At 51.4% G+C, this 21,208-nt stretch overlaps 1 protein-coding gene and 5 pseudogenes across 1 annotated transcript; all 6 read right to left on the bottom strand.

Annotated features, from left to right (window-relative positions):
* Nucleotides 1-706: 706 nt before the first annotated feature.
* LOC132084326 (feather keratin Cos1-1/Cos1-3/Cos2-1-like) lies at nt 707-1,450 on the bottom strand (annotated as a pseudogene).
* A 2,769-nt stretch (nt 1,451-4,219) lies between these two features.
* LOC132084327 (feather keratin Cos1-1/Cos1-3/Cos2-1-like) lies at nt 4,220-4,976 on the bottom strand (annotated as a pseudogene).
* Nucleotides 4,977-7,744: 2,768 nt separating this feature from the next.
* On the bottom strand, nt 7,745-8,578 carry LOC132084068 (feather keratin Cos2-2-like; annotated as a pseudogene).
* A 2,663-nt stretch (nt 8,579-11,241) lies between these two features.
* Nucleotides 11,242-12,018, bottom strand: LOC132084069 (feather keratin Cos2-2-like; annotated as a pseudogene).
* A 2,756-nt stretch (nt 12,019-14,774) lies between these two features.
* On the bottom strand, nt 14,775-15,083 carry LOC132084336 (feather keratin Cos2-2-like). The gene has a single exon (XM_059489406.1). It carries the CDS (start codon nt 15,081-15,083, stop codon nt 14,775-14,777), a length of 309 nt encoding a protein of 102 aa, XP_059345389.1.
* Nucleotides 15,084-18,300: 3,217 nt separating this feature from the next.
* LOC132084070 (feather keratin Cos2-2-like) lies at nt 18,301-21,075 on the bottom strand (annotated as a pseudogene).
* Nucleotides 21,076-21,208: the final 133 nt, after the last annotated feature.

Below are 21,208 nucleotides of genomic sequence, written 5' to 3' on the forward strand. Positions count from 1 at the left end.
CTGGGACAGGCAGTGACCCACCAGGATTGGACTGACCCTAATGGTGCCACTGTTCCTCTCTTATGTGTCTCTGCAGCCTGGCAGTGCCTTGGAACCTGTGAGTTAATGAGGTAATGAAATAAATCTACTCTTTGCATTTCAGCTGTGGTTTGGTGACTTGGACTTATCAATTCACATACCAACCCACTCCTGGTACCATTTGGAGCCTTGCTGTTCCTGATGGCCATTGACTGTGCAGTACCCAGGCACATTTTTCTCAACTCCAAGACAAAAGGGCAAAAAGTAAAATTAACTGTAGGAACTCCCACCCTCTGCTTCTCCTCCTGTTATCCTGAGCAGACTGGAAGACTTTCAGTGGAAAGAAAGAGAACTTGGAGGACAAGGCTTGGATGCAAAACAACTTTATTGAGTTGAAAGAAGAAAAGGGAGTGGCGCCCAGAGAGCAACAGCAGCAGCCACTAAGGAGCAGAGGAGTTTCTGCAGGGTGTCCACCACCCTGTCCTAATGAGGGAGGGAGGACAACACATCTCCTTGATGCTGATTTGGGAAGATACGGGGAGCAAAGGAAAGAAAGAGAAGAGTAAAAGAAGGGAACAATGCCACAATGCCACGAAGCTGTAAAGAAAATATCCCAAAGCTCTAGGCCCTGACCAGAGCCAGGTTCGGAGATTTGGAAGATTCTTTCCTGAGGAGGTTGCCGGCAGATTTAGCAAGGACGGCATCTGTTGCCACCATAGCAGTTGGTGATGCAGGAGATGTCAAAGCCTCCAGAGCTGATGGGCACTCCGCCACAGCTGAGGATGTTGCCAACAGCAGCAGAGGTGGAGGATCCCACGGCGGTGTTCTGTGGGGAGGAGCTGAGGATGGGCCCAGGCAGGGTCACCAGCACAGCAGGCGGCTCAATGACAACGTGGGAGCTCTGGCACTGCCTGACACAGCACTCATTGCAGCTGCTGGCCAGCGGGCAGGGGCCACAGGGCTGGCAGCAAGGGTCACAGGGCTTGCAGCAGGACATGGCTCGGGCTCACAGGTGCACCTGGCACAGAGGGCAGGGAGAAGCACAAAGTGAGGACACGTGAGGAGCAGCACTGCACCCAAACACCCTGCAGCCAAGGCACCTTCTGGCCTACACTGCAGTGCCCAGCTCAAAGCTCAGGAGTCACCTCAGCCAAGTCCCAGCCTCTCTCTGCCTGCACAAGACCGTCTTTCCACTGCCCTCTCTTAGCAGAAGCCGCTCCCTCTCAGCTGAGACCTCCAGCCAGGCAAGAGCTGCTCTTGAAGCAGCAGCAGGCAGAGAGGAGGTTTCCCACTCACCTGATTCCTGAAGAGGAGTAGGAGGTGAGAGAAGTGGATGCGAAAGCAGAGACTTGGGCTGCCTTTTATAGCAGTCCTGCCCTGCCTCGGGCCCTGAGGCACCTTAGTGGAAGTCATAATTTTCTGACCAGCTCATGTCAAATGTGCACCATCCCAGCTAATGGTAGGGATTCTGTCCCGATTTCCTGTTCTGCCGCCTTTTCATTTCCCGGGTAATTCTCTGAGCTTCCTACGTGAAGGGTCATTTCTCTAAATGCTGGGATGAGAGATTCAAGAGTTTCTTTGGCAAAACCAATGCTGGGTGTATTTGGAATGCTCACACCATCACTTGACAGCATCCTCTGTGGAAAAATATGTTCACCTGTGTCATTCCTGTGGGTTTGGTTTTGTCCAAGTTGTCAGGAAATGGGCATCAGTCTCGTGCCTCTTGCCCACATGCCCAAGGAATGACATGTGAGGGCTCATGACATATCATTTTCTGTTGCTTTTCCCATCTCTCCATGATGGTCAACCACTGTTGCACCGAGGTCTGCATCTGCTGCGACGGTTGGTCCCCAGTTGCTACACAAATAGTGCTCAGACAATAATTTTGTTGCCTCAGTTGACTCATGGTCTTTCTGTGCAATCTCTGTGGGTCCTCTGGAAATATTGTGATTTGTCTGGGGCCTGATCCTTGTCATGGACACCTGAGTAATTTTCTGCCACACATGTCCCCAGTATCTCATCTGCTCAGTTCCCAGAACTGCGCATCTTTTCTGTCTGTTCCTAAGTCTTTGCTGAATCTCTGAAACCCTAGAGATCTTTGTATTATTCCATGCTGCTGTTTGAGGTGTGTTTGAGCACACATGGAACATTCTTTGCTTGGGTGACCCTCCTGAGGGCATGTGCAGGTCAGAGCAGCAGGACTCTTTCCTGGAGTGTTCATCATCTCACATAGAAACGTTTCCTTTGCCATCAGGACTGGCATTTTGTATGGAATCTACAGGTAAATGGCCATGGATCCCAGCTGTCAGAGAACTAGCACTGAAATCAACTTTGACCTCCTGCACTCTCCATTTCTTGTTTTATGGAGAGGGAGAAACATCAAGGCAGTCTGCCCACTTCCACAGTTTGTTATCATTCAGTGGGTCCACTTCTGGTGGAATGCTGCTGGTGGCCAGGATGCAACAAACGCTCTTTCTGTCCAGGCCAATGTCAGATGCATTTCTACATCTCAGCATCCTGGTGCTGACTGAGCATGGCTGAGACACCCCAGGAAATTGTTCTTGGACCAAAGGAACCCCTATTCAGATGTTTCTCTGCTGTGAGATATAGGACTGTTGGATCTACCCACATAGGATAGCTGAGTTCTGCTCTCTTCCCTTTAGAGGCTGTTGAGGATTAGAATCTTTTTGTTTGATGCTTTTTCCTCCAGGAATTTTGCACCATGATTTGCTAGGAAAGAGTAAGATCTAGGTACTTGAGAATGACAAAGAAGTGGCCAAGCTCATGGGAGGAGGACATCTGGCTGCACATCTCTTATCTGTGGGTTTCTCCTGGAGACCAGATATGTCGAGATATTTGGAGTGGGAAAATGGGTTTGGGCGCAGTGCCTGGCTCTCTTTCTCTCTCCACTTTTAGCAGGGAAAGGGACCTCAGCGCTGTGGGGAGAATTTGTCACCACTGCGGGTTTCCATGTCCTGTTACCTTTATCTACTGCGAGTGGAGCTCTGCTCGTAAAAGCAGCCTTGCCCTGGGACCTCATTAACACTCTCCATCACTATAAAAGGTTCTTTTCACCACATGTTCTGGTGCTCAGAATCTCCGCCCCTCCTTTCCTTACACTGCTTGGAGCCAGGCTTCCACTGCTATCCCCCTGCTGATTCTTTGTCGCTACTCTGGGTTTTGCTGCACAGTAGCCCCCTGACTGTTGAGATATCCCACAGATCGTGCTACAGCTGCAGAGTTTAAACAAGCTCCATCCCCCAACCAGGGATTTTTACTCGTTCCTGCCATTCTTGCTTGCAGATCCTGAGAGTCCAGCTGGGGCACTGGATCGCCTGCTCCTCGGGATTTGTAAATCCCAGCATTTCTTCCATGGCTTCCCATCTTGGCCAAGCCGCCATTACCGCATGACCCCCAAGCTCGCACCACAGCGCCCTCTGCTGCCATGGGGGAATCATCACACACGCCCTGCGTGGCCAGGAGCCAGCAGCGCCCCTGCTGGCTGTGCCCGGAGGTGTGGTCCCCTCAGCCCGGCGTGTCTGGGCAGCAGCTGGGCACTGCCGAGTGCTGAGGGACTATGTGAGGTTTGGAATTCATTGTGTTGTTCCCCAGAGTGCTGGCCACAGGCCCTAGGCCAGGCATGGAAGGAAGATTAGGAAGAGATGAGTTGTGGGCTGTCCCCAATTCATGATTTTCCCCATATCCCCTCCATTGGAGCCAAAGTCTCACTGATGGCCATTTGGCTGCTGAGTAGCCTGAGATGTTCTTCATCAGCCTTACGGGAAAAGGGCACAAAATAAAATCCGCTGCAGTGAGCCCCAAACATTGCATCCTGCATCTTTTTCCTGAGCAAACTGGAGGAGTTGTTCCAGAACAACAGACGACTCAGACACAAAGGCTTGAATGCAAGATAATTTTAATAAGTTGAAAGAAGAAAAGGAGATGGTTCACAGAGAGCACCAGGAGCAGCCACTAAGATGGAGCTCCCATGTGGTGTTCTCTGCACTGCTCTGCAGACGAAGGAAGGATGGCAGGTCCAGACTAGACTGCCTTGGGGAGTGAGGGACAGAAATGGAGAGGAGAATTCAACAAGGAAGGGAAGATCCAAAGCTCTAAATAGAATTTTCTGAAGCTCTACTTCCTGCCCAAAACCATGCTTTGAAGTCTTGGGTGTTCATGCCAGAAGACATTGCCAGCAGGTTTAGCAGGGACGACATCTGTTGCCACCATAGCAGTTGGTGATGCAGGAGATGTCAAAGCCCCCAGAGCTGATGGGCACTCCGCCACAGCTGAGGATGTTGCCAACAGCAGCAGAGGTGGAGGATCCCACAGCAGTGTTCTGTGGGGAGGAGCTGAGGATGGGCCCAGGCAGGGTCACCAGCACAGCAGGCGGCTCAATGACAACGTGGGAGCTCTGGCACTGCCTGACACAGCACTCATTGCAGCTGCTGGCCAGTGGGCAGGGGCCACAGGGCTGGCAGCAAGGGTCACAGGGCTTGCAGCAGGACATGGCTCGGGCTCACAGGTGCACCTGGCACAGAGGGCAGGGAGAAGCACAAAGTGAGGACACAAGAGAAGCAGCACTGTACCAAAACACCCTGCAGCCAAGGCACCTCCTGGCCCCCATTGCAGTGCCCAGCTGAAAGCCCAGGAGCCACTTCCGCCAACTCCCAGCTTCTGAGGGTCTGCCCAAGACCTTCTCTCCCCTTCCCTGTCCCAGCACAAGCAGCTCTCAGCCCTGCACTACAACAGCACTTCTCAGCTGAGACCTCTCGCCTGCAAGTAGCAGGAGGAAAAGGGGGAAAAGAGGCTTCCCACTCACCTGATTCCTGAAGAGGAGGTGGAGGTGAGAGAAGTGGATGCGAGAGCAGAGACTTGGGCTGCCTTTTATAGCAGTCCTGCACTGCCTCAGGCCCAGAGGCACCTTCGTGGAAGCCACAATTTTCTGACCAGCTCATGTCAAATGTGCACCATCCCAGTTAATGGTAGGGATTCTGTCCTGATTTCCTGCACTGCTGCCTTTTCATTTCCTGGCTAATTCTCTGTGCTTTCCTACATGAAGAGTAATTTCTCTAAGAGCTGGCATGAGAGATTCAAGGGTTTCCTGGGCAAAACCAATGCTGAGTGAACTTGGAATGTTCACACCATCACTTGGCAGCATCTTCTGTGGAAATATATGTTCACCTGTGTCATTCCTGTGGGTTTGGTTTTGTCCAAGTTGTCAGGAAATGGGCGTCAGTCTTGTACTTCTTGCCAACATGCCCAAGGACTGACATGTGAGGGCTCATGACACATCATTTTCTGTTGCTTTTCCCATCTCTCCATGATGGTCACTCACTGTTGCACACAGGCTGGCATCTGCTGCGAGGGTTGGACATGTTGCTACTCTAACATTGCTCAGAGAAAAATTGTGTTGGCCTCATTTGGTTTGTGATCTTTCTGTGCATTCACTGTGGTTTCTCTTGGAATATCAGGAGTTGTCTGGAGGCTGATCCTTGTTAAGGAGACCACACATGTTTTGGCCGCACTTGCCCCTAGTGTCTCCTCAGCCGAGTTCCCAGAATTTCACATTTTTTCTGTCTGTTCCTCAGTGTTTGCTGACTCTCTGGGAACATACAGATGTTTGCATTATTCCTTGCTGGTCTGTTTGAGCACACGTGCCTCCTTTTGTGCTTGGGTGACCCTCCTGAGGGCATGTGCAGGTGAGAGCAGTAGGATTCTTCCCTGGAGTGTTCATGATCGGAGAGACAAACATAGTTCCTTTGCCATCAGGAATGGCACTTTGTATGGAATCTATAGCAGAATGGTCATGGCTCCCAGCTGGCAGAGAACTAGCACTGAAATGAGCTTCTGTCTCCTGCACTCTCCATTTCTTGTTTTCTGGAGAGGGAGAAACACCAAGACAGCCTGCCCACTTCTGCAGGTCGTTATCATTCAGTGGATCCACTTGTGGTGGAATGCTGCGGGTGGCCAGGGTGGGACACCGGGTCTTCCTGTCCAGGCCAATGCCAGATGCATTCCTACATCTCAACAGCCTGGTGCTGAGTTAGCAAGACTGAGACGCCCAGGAAATTGTTCTTGGACCAGAGGAACCCCTATTCAGATGTTGCTCTGCTGTGAGATATAGGACTGTTGGATCTACCTATATAGCACCGCTGAGTGCTGCTTCCTTCCCTTTAGAAGCTGTTGAGGGTTAGAATCTTTTGTTTTGATTCAACTTCCTCCAGGAATTATCTCCTATAACTTGCCTGGAGACATTAACAACTGGGTACTTAAGAAAGAGAGAAGTGCCCAAGCTCAGTGGAGGAGGGCTGCACTTCTCTTATCTGAGGGTTTCTCCTGGAGGCCAGAGGTGCTAAGACATTTGGAGTGGTGAAAATGGGCTTGGGTGCAGCTTCTGGCACTCTTTCTCCCTCAGCTTTCAGAGAGGAGAGAGCCTGAAGAGCTGTGGGGAGACTTTGTCACCACTGCCAGGTACTGTCGTTTACTGCCTTTCTTCTACTGTGAGTGGACCTCTGCTTGTAGGAGCAGGTGTTGCACTGGGACCTTGTTAAAACAATACCTCGGTAAAAGAGGTGCTTTTCACCATATGTTCACGTGCTTGGAATCAGCACCCTACCTTTCCTTGCACTTTTGGGAGCTGAGCTGCCACTGCTGGGCCCCTGCTTCTAATTCATCACAGCTCTGGATTTTGCTGCACGGCAGTCCTACAGCCCCTGCCTGCTGAGACGTCATGCAGTTCCAGCTACGGCTGCAGAGATACGGATATATCTCATCCACGCCCCTGGAATTATTGCTCTTTCCTGCCATTCCAGCTTTCTGCTCCTCAGAGTTCTTCTGGGACACTGGGATCTGCTGCCACTCGGGCTTCCCAAACCAAAGCCTTTCTTCCATCCCTTTCCATCTTGGTCAAGCCGCCATTACCACATGGCCCCCGATCATGCACCACAGCGCCCTCTGCTGCCATGGGGGAATCATCGCACGTACCCTGCCCAGCTGGGATCCAGCAGCGCCACTGCTGGCTGTGCCCGGAGGTGCGGTCCCCCAGCCCTGCGTGTCTGGGCAGCAGCTGGGGCTAGGCCCTGCCGAGTGCTGAGGTGCCATGTGAGGTTTGGATCTCATCTCCTTGTTCCCAGGTGTGCTGGCCAAAGACTGCAGGCCAGGAAAGGAAGGAAGGAGAGGAAGAGATGAGTTATGGACTGTCGAAGGATGTTGGTTTTTGCCACCTCCACTCTTCTGGAGCCAAACTGTCCGTGATGGCCATTTGGTTGCCTAATAGCCAGGGATGCTCTTTATCAGCTCCAAGAGAAAGGGGCACAATATAAAACCCATTGCAGCAAGCCCCAAAGATTGCTTCCTACATATTTTTCCTGAGCTAACCGGATGAGTTTCCCCAGAACAACACACAACTCAGACACAAAGGCTTGAATGCAATACAGTTTTATTAAGTTGAAAGAAGAAAAGGAGATGGCTGTCAGAGAGCACCAGGAGCAGCCACTAAGATGGAGCTCCCATGTGGTGTTCTTTGCACTGCTCTGCAGATGAAGGAAGGATGGCAGGTCCACACTAGACTGCATTGGGGAGGAGGGAACAGAAAAAGAGAGGAGAATAGAGCAAAGAAAGGATGCCCTAAAGATCTAAATACAATATTCTGAAGCTCTACTTCCTGCCCAAAACCATGCTTTGAAGTCTTGCGCGTTCTTGCCGGGAGACATTGCCAGCAGGTTTAGCAGGGACGGCATCTGCTGCCACCATAGCAGTTGGTGATGCAGGAGATGTCAAAGCCCCCAGAGCTGATGGGCACTCCGCCACAGCTGAGGATGTTGCCAACAGCAGCAGAGGTGGAGGATCCCACGGCGGTGTTCTGTGGGGAGGAGCTGAGGATGGGCCCAGGCAGGGTCACCAGCACAGCAGGCGGCTCAATGACAACGTGGGAGCTCTGGCACTGCCTGACACAGCACTCATTGCAGCTGCTGGCCAGTGGGCAGGGGCCACAGGGCTGACAGCAAGGGTCACAGGGCCTGCAGCAGGACATGGCTCAAGGTCACAGGTGCACCTAGAATGGAAGACAGGGAGAAGCACAAAGTGAGGACATATGAGAAGCAGCACTGCACCCAAACACCCTGCAGCCAAGGCACCTCCTGGCCCACATTGCAGTGTCCAGCTCAAAGCCCAGGAGCCACCTGAGCCAAGTCCCAGCCTCTCTCTGTCTGCACAAGACCTTCTCTCCCCTGCCTTTTCCCAGCAAAAGCAACTCCCAGGCCTGCACTATGACAGCTCCTCTCAGCTAAGACCTCCAGCCAAGCAAGAGCTTGCCTTGAAACAGCAGGAGGAGGAGGAGGACAGGTTTCCCACTCACCGATTCCTGAGGAGGAGGAGATGAGAGAAGTGTATGTGAGAGCAGAAACTTGGGCTGCCTTTTATAGCAGTCCTGACCTGCCTCAGGCCCACAGGCACCTTAGTGGAAGCCACAATTTTCTGACCAGCTCATGTCAAATGTGAACAATCCCAGGTAATGGTAGGGATTCTGTCCTGATTTCCTGCACTGCTGCCTTTTCATTTCCCAGCTAATTCTCTGAGCTTTCCTACATGAATGGTCATTGCTCTAAATGCTGGGATGAGAGATTCAAGGATTTCCTGGGCAAAAACCAATGCTGGGTGTATTTGGAATGCTCACACCACCACTTGGCAGCATCCTCTGTGGAAAAATATGTTTACCTGTGTCATTCCTGTGGGTTTGCTTTTTTCCAAGATGTCAGGAAATGGGCATCAGGCTCGTGCTTCTTGCCCACATGCCCAAGGACTGACATGTGAGGCATCATGACACATCATTTCCTACTGCTTTTCCCATCTCTACATGATGGTCACTCACTGTTGCACACAGGCTGGCATCTGCTGGGAGAGTTGGACCCTGTTGCTACTCTAACATTGCTCAGAGAAAAATTGTATTGGCCTCCTTTGGCTCATGATATTTCTGTGCCCTCTCTGTGGGTCCTCTGGAAATACCAGTTGTTGTCTGGGGTCTGATCCTTGTCAAGGACACCTGAGTAATTTTCTGGCACACGCGTCCCCAATATCTTGTCAGCAGAGTTCCCAGAACTGCACATCTTTTCTGTCCGTTCCTGACTCTTTGCTGACTCTCTGGGACCCTAGACATCTTTGCATTATTCCATGCTGGTGTGTTTGAGGACACAGGTAGCATTCTGTGCTTGGATGGCCCTCCTGAAGTCATGTGCAGGTCGGAGCAGTAGGACTCTTCCCTGCAGTGTTCATGATCTCAGAGAAAAACATATTTCCTTTGCCATCACAATGTCACCTTCTATGCAATTTACAGCTAAATTGTCATGGCTTCAAGCTGTCAGAGAACTAGCGCTGAAATCAGCTGTTGCCTCCTGCTCTCTCCATTTCGTCTTTATGGAGGGAGAAACATCAAGGCAGCCTGCCCACTTCCACAGTTTGTTATCATTCAGTGGATCCTCTTCTGGTGGAACATTGCTGGTTACCAGAGTGGGAAACAGGCTCCTCCTGTCCAGGCCAATGCTGACTGAGTAGGGCTGAGCCCCCCCAGGAAATGGTTCTTGGGCCAAATGTACTCACAATGAGGTTTTGGTCTGCTGTGAGATATAGGACAGTTGGATCTATCTACATAGCATAGCTGAGTGATGTTCCCTCTCCTTTAGTGGCCATTTATGGTTATAATCTTCTTGTTTGATTCTTCTTCCTCAAGGAATTTTGTCCCTCTAATTTGCTAGGAAACATTAATGACTGGGTATTTAACGATGACATATGAATTGGCCAAGCTCGGGAGAGAAGAGCATCTGGTTGCACTTCTCTTCTCTGAGGGTTTCTCTTGGAGGCCAGAGATGCCAATATATTTGGTCTGGGATAATGGGGTTGGCTGCAGACTCTGGCACTCTTTCTCTCTCTGCTTTTGGAGCAGAGACAGACTGCTGCGCTCTGGGGAGAATTTGTCACTACTACGGAGTTCAGTCTCCTGCTGCCTTTTTTCTACTGTGAGTTGTGCTCTGCCGTAAGAGCAGCTGTTGCACTCGGACCTTGTTATCATTCCACCTCTCTAAAACAGGCAGTTTTCACCATATGTTCAGGTGTTCGGAATGCCACCCCGCCTTTCCTAGCACTGCTAGGAGCCAAGCTACCTCTGCTGGGCCCCTGTTGCCTCTTTGGCTCTAATCTGGGTTTTGCTGCACCATAGACCCCTGCTTGCTGAGGCATCCTACAGCCCCACTTCAGCTGCAGAGCTTACAATATGTCTATTCCACCATCCCGGGATTTTTACTCATTCCAGCCATTCTAGGTTGCAGCTCCCGTGAGTCCAACTGGGGCATTTGGATCAGCTGCCCCTTAGGATTGTAAAGCAAAGCCTTTCTTCAATCTCTTCCCATCTCGGTCAAGACGCCATTACCGCATGACCCCCCAGCTTGAGCCACAGTGCCCTCTGCTGCCATGGGCGAATCATCACACGCGCCCTGCGCGGCCAGGAGCCAGCAGTGGCCCTGCTGGCTGTGGCCGGAGGTGCAGTCCCCTCAGCCCTGCGTGTCTGGGTGGTAGCTGGGCCCTGCCGAGTGCTGAGGGACTGTGTGAGGCTTGGATCTCATCTCCTTGTTCCCTGGAGTACTAGCCACAGGCCCCCAGGCCAGGCAATGAAGGAAGGAGAGGAAGAGATGAGTTATGGACTGTCCCCAGGTATTGTTAGCTCCCATCTCCACTCCTTTGGGGCCAAAGTGTCTATGATGGCCTTTGGCTGCCAAGTAGCCAGGGATGTTATTCATTAGCTTCAAGGGGAAAACGTGAAAAATAAAATCCTCTGCAGTGAGACCATCATATTGCTTTCCCCAACTTTTTCCAGAGCAAACTGGAAGAGTTGCCCCAGAACAACATACCACTCAGAGACAAAGGCTTGAATGCAATACAGATTTAATACGTTGAAAGAAGAAAAGGAGATGGCTCTCAGAGAGAACCAGGAGCAGCCACTAAGATGGAGGTCCCATGTTGTGTTCTTTGCACTGCTGTGCAGATGAAGGAAGGATGGTAGGTCCACACAAGACTGCCTTGGGGAGTGAAGGACTGAAAAGGAGAAGAGAATTGCACAAGGAAGGCATGGTCCAAAGCTCTAAAGACACAATTTTCTGAAGCTCTATTTTGGTGCCCAAAACCATGCTTTGAAGTCTTGCGCGTTCTTGCCGGGAGACATTGCCAGCAGGTTTAGCAGGGACGGCATCTGCTGCCACCATAGCAGTTGGTGATGCAGGAGATGTCAAAGCCCCCAGAGCTGATGGGCACTCCGCCACAGCTGAGGATGTTGCCAACAGCAGCAGAGGTGGAGGATCCCACGGCGGTGTTCTGTGGGGAGGAGCTGAGGATGGGCCCAGGCAGGGTCACCAGTACAGCAGGCGGCTCAATGACAACGTGGGAGCTCTGGCACTGCCTGACACAGCACTCATTGCAGCTGCTGGCCAGTGGGCAGGGGCCACAGGGCTGGCAGCAAGGCTCACAGGGCTTGCAGCAGGACATGGCTCAAGGTCACAGGTGCACCTAGGATGGAAAGAAAGGGAGAAGCACAAAGTGAGGACATGTGAGAAGTAGCACTGCACCCAAACACCCTGCAGCCAAGGCACCCCCTGGCCCCCATTGCAGGGCGCAGGTCAAAGCCCAGGAGCCACGTGAGCCAAGTCCCAGCCTCTCTCTGTCTGCACAAGACTTTCTCTCCCCTGCCCTCTCCCAGCAAAAGCAGCTCCCAGTCTTGCACCCGCCCCTGTTAGCTGAACCCCACAGGTCTCAGGCAAGACATGCTCTTGAAGCGGCAGCAGGAGGATGCAGAGGAGAAGAGGCTTCCCACTCACCTGATTCCTGAAGAGGAGGAGGTGAGAGAAGTGTATGTGAGAGCAGAAACTTGGGCTGCCTTTTATAGCAGTCCTGCCCTGCCTCAGGCCCACAGGCACCTTAGTGGAAGCCACAATTTTCTGACCAGCTCATGTCAAAAGTGCACCAATCCCAGTTAATGGTAGGGATTCAGTCCTGGTTTCCTGCACTGCTGCCTTTTCATTTCCCTGCTAATTCTTTGTGCTTTCCTACATGAAGGGTCATTTTCTGTAAGTGCTGGAATGAGAGATTCAAGGATTTCCTGGGCAAAACCAATGCCAGTGCATTTGGAATGCTTAGATCATAACTTGGCAGCATCCTCTGCAGAAATATGTGTTCACCTTTGTCATTCCTGTGGGTTTGTTTAGTCCAGGTTGTCAGGAACTGGGCGTCCGTCTCATGCTTCTTACCCACATACCCAAGGAATGCCATGTGAGGAGACATGACAGATAATTTTCTTTTTCCAATCTCTTCATTATGGTCACTCACTGTTGCCCAGAGCTCTGCATCTGCTGCTAGGGATGGACTCTCTTGCTATTCAAACAGTACACGGAGAAAAATTGTGTTGTCCTCATTTGGCTCATGGTTTTTCTGTGTAATCGCTGGGAGTTCCCTGAAATTAGCAGGAGTTGTCTAGGGCCTGATCCTTCTCAAGGAGACCTGAGTAATTTTCTGCCACACTTGTCCCCGGTATCTCCTCAGAGGTGTTCCCAGAACTGCACATTTTTTCTGGCTGTTCCTGAGTCTTTGCTGACTCTCTGGGACCATACAGTTCTTTGCATTATTCCAGGCTGGTGTGTTTGAGCACATGTACATTTTTCTGTGCTTGGGTGACCGTCCTGAGGGCATGTGCAGGTCAGCGCAGCAGGACTCTTCCCTGGAGTGTTCATGATCTCAGATAGAGATCCTTTGCCATCAGGAATGGCTCTTTGTATGGCATCTACAGCTGAATGGGCATGGCTTCCAGCTGGCAGAGAACTAGCACTGAAATCATCTTCTGCCTCCTGCACTCTCCGTTTCTTGTTTTCTGGAGAGGGAGAAACACCAAGACAGCCTGCCCACTTCTGCAGGTTGTTATCATTTAGTGGATCCCCTTCTGGTAGAACGTTGCAGGTGGCCAGGGAGGGACACTGGCTCCTCCTGTCCAGGCCAATGCCAGATGCATTTCTACATGTCAGCATCCTGGCGCAGACCTAGCTGGGCTAAGACTGCCTAGGAAATTTTTCTTGGATGAAAGGAACCCATATTCAGGTGTTACTCTACTGTGAGATACAGGACAGTTGGGTCTACCCACTTAGCATAGGGTAATGCTGCTCCCTTCCCTTTAGAAGCTCTTGATGGTGCTTTTATTTGATTCTTTTCCCTCGAGGAATTTTATCCCAAAATTTTCTAGGAACCATTAATGACTGGGTACTACAGAAAGAGAAAAGAAGTGGCGAAGTTCAGGTGAGAAGGGCATTAAGATGCACTTCTCTTATCTGAGGGTTTCTCCTTTGGCCAGAGATGCCGAGACGTTTGGACTGGCAAGACGGGCTTGGTTGCAGCCCCTGGCTCTCTTTGTCTCTCAGCTTTTGTAGGGGAGAGACAATGCAGAGTTGTGGGGAGAATTCATCACCACTGTAGGGTTCTGTCTCCTGCTGCCTTTCTTTTACTGTGCGTGGAGCTCTGCTCATAGGAGCAGGCATTGATTTGGAACCTTGGTAACACTCTACCTCAGTAAAAGAGGGACTTTTCACCTTCTGTCCATATGTCCAGGTGCTCAGAATCCCGTACCCCGCCTTTCCTTGCAATGTTAGGATCAGGACTCCACTGAAGGACCCCTGCTGCTTCTTCAGCACTGCTCTGGATTTTGCTACAATGTAGCCATGCAGCCCCTGCCTGCTGAGACATCCCACAGTTCCAGCCACAGCTGCAGAGATCCAGATAAATCTCATCCACTACCCTGGAATATTTGCTCGTTCCTGCCATTCCAGCTTTCTGCCCCCCAGGGTCCATATGGGACACTGGGATCAGCTGCCCCTTAGGATTGTAAAGCAAAGCCTTTCATCCATCCCTTCCCGTCTCGGTCAAGCTGCCATTAGCGCATGGCCCCATCGCTCGCACCACAGCGCCCTCTGCTGCCATGGGGGAATCATCACATGCGCCCTGCGCGGCCAGGAGCCAGCAGCACCCCTGCTGGCTGTGCCTGGAGGTGCGGTCCCCTCAGCCCTGCGTGTCTGGGCAGTGGCTGGGCCCTGCCGAGTGCTGAGGGACTGTGTGAGGTTTGGATCTCATCTCCTAGTTCTACAGAGTGCTGGCCACAGGTCCCCAGGCCAAGCAATGAAGGAAGGATAGGAAGAGATGAGTTGTGGACTGTCCCCTTGCGTTTTTGTTTCCCATCCCCACTCCTATGGAGCCAAAACCTTCATGATGGCCTTTGGCTGTCAAGTAGCCAGGGATGTTCTCCATCAGCTCCAATGAAAAGGGCAAAAAGAAAATCCACTGAAGCAAGCCCCAAACATTACTTTCTCCACCTTTTTCCTGAGCAAAATGGAGGAGATGTCCCAGAACAACGCACAACTCAGACACAAAGGCTTGAATGCAAGACAGTTTTAATAATTTTACAGAAGAAAAGGAAATGGCTCTCAGAGAGCACCAGGAGCAGCCACTAAGATGGAGGTCCCATGTTGTGTTCTTTGCACTGCTGTGCAGATGAAGGAAGGATGGTAGGTCCACACTAGACTGCCTTGGGGAGTGAAGGACTGAAAAGGAGAAGAGAATTGCACAAGGAAGGCATGGTCCAAAGCTCTAAAGACAATTTTCTGAAGCTCTATTTCCTGCCCAAAACCAAGCTTTGAAGTCTTGGGTGTTCTTGCCGGGAGACATTGCCAGCAGGTTTAGCAGGGACGGCATCTGCTGCCACCATAGCAGTTGGTGATGCAGGAGATGTCAAAGCCCCCAGAGCTGATGGGCACTCCACCACAGCTGAGGATGTTGCCAACAGCAGCAGAGGTGGAGGATCCCACGGCGGTGTTCTGTGGGGAGGAGCTGAGGATGGGCCCAGGCAGGGTCACCAGCACAGCAGGCGGCTCAATGACAACGTGGGAGCTCTGGCACTGCCTGACACAGCACTCATTGCAGCTGCTGGCCAGTGGGCAGGGGCCACAGGGCTGGCAGCAAGGGTCACAGGGCTTGCAGCAGGACATGGCTCAAGGTCACAGGTACACCTAGGATGGAAGGAAAGGGAGAAGCACAAAGTGAGGACATATCAGAAGTAGCACTGCACCCAAACACCCTGCAGCCAAGGCACCTCCTGGCCCCCATTGCAGGGCGCAGGTCAAAGCCCAGGAGCCACGTGAGCCAAGTCCCAGCCTCTCTCTGTCTGCACAAGACCTTCTCTCCCCTGCCCTCTCCTAGCACAAGTATCTCCCGGCCTAGCATCAGCCTATCTCAGCTGAACCCCACAGGTCTCTGGCAAGAGCTGCTCTTGAAGTAGCAGCAGCAGGCAGAGGAGAAGAGGCTTCCCACTCACCTGATTCCTGAAGAGGAGTAGGAGGTGAGAGAAGTGGATGAGAGAGCAGAGACTTGGGCTGCCTTTTATAGCAGTCCTGCCCTGCCTCAGGCCCAGAGGCACCTTTGTTGAATCATAATTTTGCTGACCAGTACCTTTCAAATATGAACCATCCCAGTTAGTGGTAGGGGCTCTGTCCTGGTTTCCTGCACTGCTGCCTTTTCATTTCCTGGCCAATTCTCTCTGCTTTCCTAAATGAAGGATCGTTTCTCTAAATGCTCAAATTAGAGATTCAAGTATTTCCTGGGCAAAACCAATGCTGTGTCCATTTGACATGCTCATACCGTCACTTGGCAGCATGCTCTGTGGACAAATATATTCACCTGTGTCATTCCTGTGGGTTTGGTTTTGTTCAAGTTGTCAGGAACTGGGCGTCAGTCTCATACTCCTTGCCCACATGCCCAAGGACTGCCATGTGAGGGGTCATGACACATCATTTTCTGTTTCTTTTCCTATCTCTCAGTGATGGACACTCACTGTTGCACACCGGTCTGCATCTGCTGGGAGGGTTGGACGATGTTGCTACTCTAACATTGCTCAGAGAAAAATTGTGTTGGCCTCATTTGGTTATTGGTCATTCTTTTCAATCTCTCTGGGTCTCCTTGAAATACCAGGAGTTTCGTGTGGCCTGATCCTTGTCAAGGATAACTGAGTAATTTTCTACCACACTTGTCCCCAGTATCTCATCTGCAGAGTTTCCTGATCTGCACATTTTTTCTGTCTGTTCCTGACTCTTTGCTGACTCTCTGGGACCATACAGATCTTTGCATTATTCCATGCTGCTGTGTTTAAGGACGTGTGTATCATCCTGTGGTTGGGTGACCCTCCTGACGTCATGTACAGGTCAGAGCAACAGGACTCTTCCCTGCAGTGTTCATGATCTCAGATAGAAACATGTTCCTTTGCCATCAGGAATGGCACTTTGTACGGAATCTACAGGTAAATGGTCATGGCTTCAAGCTGGCAGAGATCTAGCACTGAAATCACCTTCTGCCTCCTGCCCTCCCCATTTCTTGTTTTCTGGAGAGGGAGAAACATCAAGGCAGCCTGTCCACTTCTGCAGGTTGTTATCATTTAGCAGATCCCCTTCTGGTGGAATGTTGTAGGTGTCCAGGGTGGGACACAGGTTCCTCCTGTCAAGGCAAATGGCAGATGCACTTCTACATTTTAGCAGATGGTGCTGACTGAACAACCATGAGATCCCCCAGGAAATGTTTCTTGGACCAAAGGAACCCATATTCAGGTGTTGCTCTGCTGTCCGATATAACAACATAGCATACTTGAGTGCCTGTTCCCTCCCCTTTAGCGGCTCTTGAGGATCAGACTTATTCTTTTTGATGCTACTTGCTTAAGGAATTTTACCCCATAATTTACTGGGAAATATTAATGACTGTGTTCGTAAGAAAGAGAAAAGAAGTGGCCAAGCTCAGGGAAAGATGTCATCTGGTTGCACTTCTCATATCTGCGGGTTTCTATTGGTGGCCAGAGATGCTCAGACAGTTGGATGTTGGAAAAAGTAGTTAAGTGCAGCCCCCGGCTCGCTTTCTTTCTCCACTAATGGAGGGGAGAGAGACTGTAGTCCTGTGAAGAGCATTTATCACCATTGTGGTGTTCTATCTCCTGCGACCTTCCTTCTATAGTGAGTGGAGCTCTGTTTGTAAGAGCAGTCATTGCACTAGGACCTTGTTAACACTCTATCTCAATGAAAGAGGGATTTTTCACCATGTGTTCAGTTGCTCGGAATGCAGACCTCATCTTCCCTTGCAATGCTTGGAACTGGGCTGACACTGTTGGGCCTCTGTGGCTTTTTCTGCACTACTCTGAGCTTTGCTGCACTGTAGCTCCCTACCTGCTGAGACATCCCTCAGTTCCAGCTACGGCTACAAAGATTCTGATAGATCTGCCCACCAGCTCAGGACTTTTACGCATTCCTGCTTTAAAGCTTGCTGCTTCTGAGAGTCTAGCTGGGGCAGCCGGATCAGCTGCCCCTCGGGATTTGTAAACCAAAGCCTTTCTTAAATCCTTTCCCATCTCTGTCTAGACGCCATTACCACATGGCCGCCGAGCTCGCACCACAGCGCCCTCTGCTGCCATGGGGGAATCATCGCACGCGCCCTGTGTGGCCAGGACCCAGCAGCGCCTCTACTGGCCGTGGCCAGGGGTGCGATCCCGTCAGCCCTGCGAGTCTGGGCAGCAGCTGGGCCCTGTTGAGTGATGAGGGACTGTGTGAGGTTTGGATCTCATCTCCTTGTTCCCAGATGTGCTGGCTACAGACCCTAGGCCAACCTATGAAGGAAGGATGGGAAGAGAAGAGTTTTGGGCTGTCTCCTAGCGTTTTTGTTTCCCATCCCCACTCCTATGGAGCCAAAGCCTTCATGATGGCCTTGGGCTGCCCAGTAACCAGGGATGCTCTTTATCAGCTCCAAGAGAAAGGGGCACAATATAAAATCCACCGCAGTGGCCCCCAAACATTGTTCTCTCGATTTTTTTCCTGTGCAAACTGGAGGAGATGCCCAGGAACAACAGGTGACTCAGACACAAAGGCATGAATGCAATACAGTTTTAATAAGTTTACAGAAGAAATGGAGATGGCTCTCAGAGAGCACCAGGAGCAGCCACTAAGATGAAGATCTCATGTGGTGTTCTTTGCACTGCTCTGCAGAGGTAGGAAGGATGGCAGGTCCTGACTACACTGCCTTGGGGAGTGAGGGACAGAAATGGAGAGGAGAGGACAATTGCACAAGGAAGGGATGATCCAAAGCTCTAAAGACAATTTTCTGAAGCTCTATTTCCTGCCCAAAACCAAGCTTTGAAGTCTTGGGTGTTCTTGCCGGAAGACATTGCCAGCAGGTTTAGCAGGGACGGCATCTGCTGCCACCATAGCAGTTGGTGATGCAGGAGATGTCAAAGCCCCCAGAGCTGATGGGCACTCCACCACAGCTGAGGATGTTGCCAACAGCAGCAGAGGTGGAGGATCCCACGGCGGTGTTCTGTGGGGAGGAGCTGAGGATGGGCCCAGGCAGGGTCACCAGCACAGCAGGCGGCTGAATGACAACGTGGGAGCTCTGGCACTGCCTGACACAGCACTCATTGCAGCTGCTGGCCAGCGGGCAGGGGCCACAGGGCTGGCAGCAAGGGTCACAGGGCTTGCAGCAGGACATGGCTCAAGGTCACAGGTGCACCTAGAATGGAAGGAAGGGAGAAGGACAGAGTGAGGACACATGAGAAGCAGCACTGCACCCAAACTCCCTGCAACCAAGGCACCTCCTGGTCCCCATTGCAGTGCCCAGCTCAAAGTCCAAGAGCCACGTGAGCCAAGTCCCAGCCTCTCTCTGTCTGCACAAGACCTTCTCTCCCCTGCCCTCTCCCAGCACAAGCCGCTTCCAGCCCTGGGCTCTTGTAGCCCATCTTAGCTGAGACCTCCAGCCAGGCAAGATCTTGCCTTGAAACAGCAGCAGCAGCAGGCAGAGGAGAAGAGGCTTCCCACTCACCTGATTCCTAAAGAGGAGGTGAGAGAAGTGGATGAGAGAGCAGAGACTTGGGCTGCCTTTTATAGCAGTCCTGCTCTGCCTGAGGCCCAGAGGCAACTTTGTGGAAGCCGTAATTTTCTGACCAGTACCTGTCAAATATGAACCATCCCAGTTAATGTTAGGGATTCAGTCCTGATTTCCTGCACTGCTGCCTTTTAATTTCCTGGCTAATTCTCTATGCTTTCCTACATGAAGTGTTATTTCTCTAAGTGCTGGGATGAGGGATTCAAGGGTTTCCTGGGCAAAACCAATGCTGGGTGCATTTAGAATGCTCAGACCATCACTTGGCAGCATCCTCTATGGACAAATATGTTCACTTGTGTCATTCCTGGTTTTGTTCAGGATATCAGCAAATGGGCGTCACTCTTGTGCTACTTGCCCACATACCCAAGGACTGCCATGTGAAGGCTCATGAGACATCTTTTTCTCTTGCTTTTCCCATCTCTGCATGTTGGTCACTTACTGTTGCACACAGTTCTGCATCTGCTGCGAGGGTTGGACCCTGTTGCTACTCAAAGAGTTCTCAGGGAAAAATTGTGTTGGTCTCATTTGGCTCGTCAGCTTTCTGTGCCCTCTCTGTGGGTCCTCTGGCAATATCAGGAGTTGTCTGGCGCCTGATCTTTGTCCAGGACAACTGAGTAGTTTTTCACTACGCTTGTCCCCTGTATCTCCTCAGCGGAGTTCCCAGAACTGCACGTCTTTTCTGGCTATTCCTGACTTTTTGCTGACTCTTTGGGACCATACAGATCTTTGCATCATTCTATGCTGAAGTGTTTGTACAGACAGACAGCATTCTGTTCTTGGGTGACCCTCCTTAGGGCATGTGCAGGTCAGAGCAGCAGGACTCTTCACAGGAGCATTCAGGATCTCAGCAACACACGTCTCCTTTGCCATCAGGAGTGGCATTTTGTGTGGAATCTACAGCTAAATGATCACGGCTTGAAGCTGGCAGAGAACTAGCACTGAAATCAGCTTTTGCCTCTTGTACTCTCCATTTCTTCTTTTATTGTGAGGGAGAAACAGCATGGCAGCCTGCCCACTTCCACAGTTTGTTATCATTCAGTGGATCCCCTTCTGGTGGAATGTTGCTGGTGGCAAGGTAGGACACAAGTTCTTCCTGTCCAGGCACATGCCAGATGCACCTCTACATCTCAGCAGCATGGTACAGACTGAGTATGGCTGAGCCCGCCCTGTAAATCGTTCTTGGACCAAAGGAACCTATATACAGGTGTTGCTCTGCTGTGAGATATATGGCAGTTGGATCTACCTACATAGCATAGCTGAGTGCTGTTCCCTTCCCTTTAGTGCTGTTGAGGGTCAGAATCTCTTTGTGTGATGCTTTTTCCTCCAGGAATTTTGTCCCATAAGTTGCTAGGAAAGATTAAGATCTGGGTAGTTGAGAATGACAAAAGAAGTAGCCAAGCTCAGGGGAGGTGGGTATCTGGCTGCATGGCTCATCTCTGAGGGTTTCTCCTGGAGGCCAGAGATGCCAAGACCTATTTGGAGTGGGAAAATGTGGTTGGGTGCAGCCCCTGGCTCTATTTCTCTCTCTGTTTTCTGAGGTGAGAGTGCAGCACAGTGGGGAGAATTTGTCGCCCCTTTTGTGTTTTGTCTCCTGCTGCCTTTCTTCTACTGTGAGGGGAGCTCTGCTTGTAAGAGCAGGTGTTGCACTGGGACCTTGTTAACACTCTACATCACTAAAAGGGGGACTTTTTACCATATGTCCAGGTGCTTGGAATCCTTACCTCACCTTTCCTAGCTCTGCTTGGAGCCAGGCTGCCACAGCTGGGCCCCTGCTGCTTCTTTGGCACTGCTCTGGGTTTTGCTGGACTGTAATCCCACATCTCCTGCTTGCTGAGACATCCTGTAGTTCCAATAAAAGCTGCTGAGCTTCTGATAATTCTTGTCCACAACCCCGAGATTTTAGCTGGTTCCTGCCTTTCCAACTTGTTCCTCCTGAGAGTCCAGCTGGGGCACTGAATCATCTGCCCCTCAGGCTTTGCAAACCAAAGTCTTTCTTCCATCCCTTCCAATCTCGGCCAAGCCGCCATTACCACTTGATCGCCAATCTCGCACCACAGCGCCCTCTGCTGCCATGGGGGAATCATCACACGCGCCCTGCCCAGCCAGGAGCCAGCAGCGCCCCTGCTGGCTGTGCCCGGAGGTGCGGTCCCCTCAGCCCTGCGTGTCTGGGCAGCAGCTGGGCCCTGCTGAGTGCTGAGGGACTGTG

This window comes from Ammospiza nelsoni, chromosome 26, assembly GCF_027579445.1.
Source record: "Ammospiza nelsoni isolate bAmmNel1 chromosome 26, bAmmNel1.pri, whole genome shotgun sequence".
In the NCBI taxonomy this organism is placed as follows: Eukaryota; Metazoa; Chordata; class Aves; order Passeriformes; family Passerellidae; genus Ammospiza; species Ammospiza nelsoni.

Excerpts from the sequence above, each read along its gene's own strand:
- LOC132084336 (XM_059489406.1), bottom strand. The coding sequence starts at position 15,083 with ATGTCCTGCTGCAAGCCCTGTGACCCTTGCTGCCAGCCCTGTGGCCCC.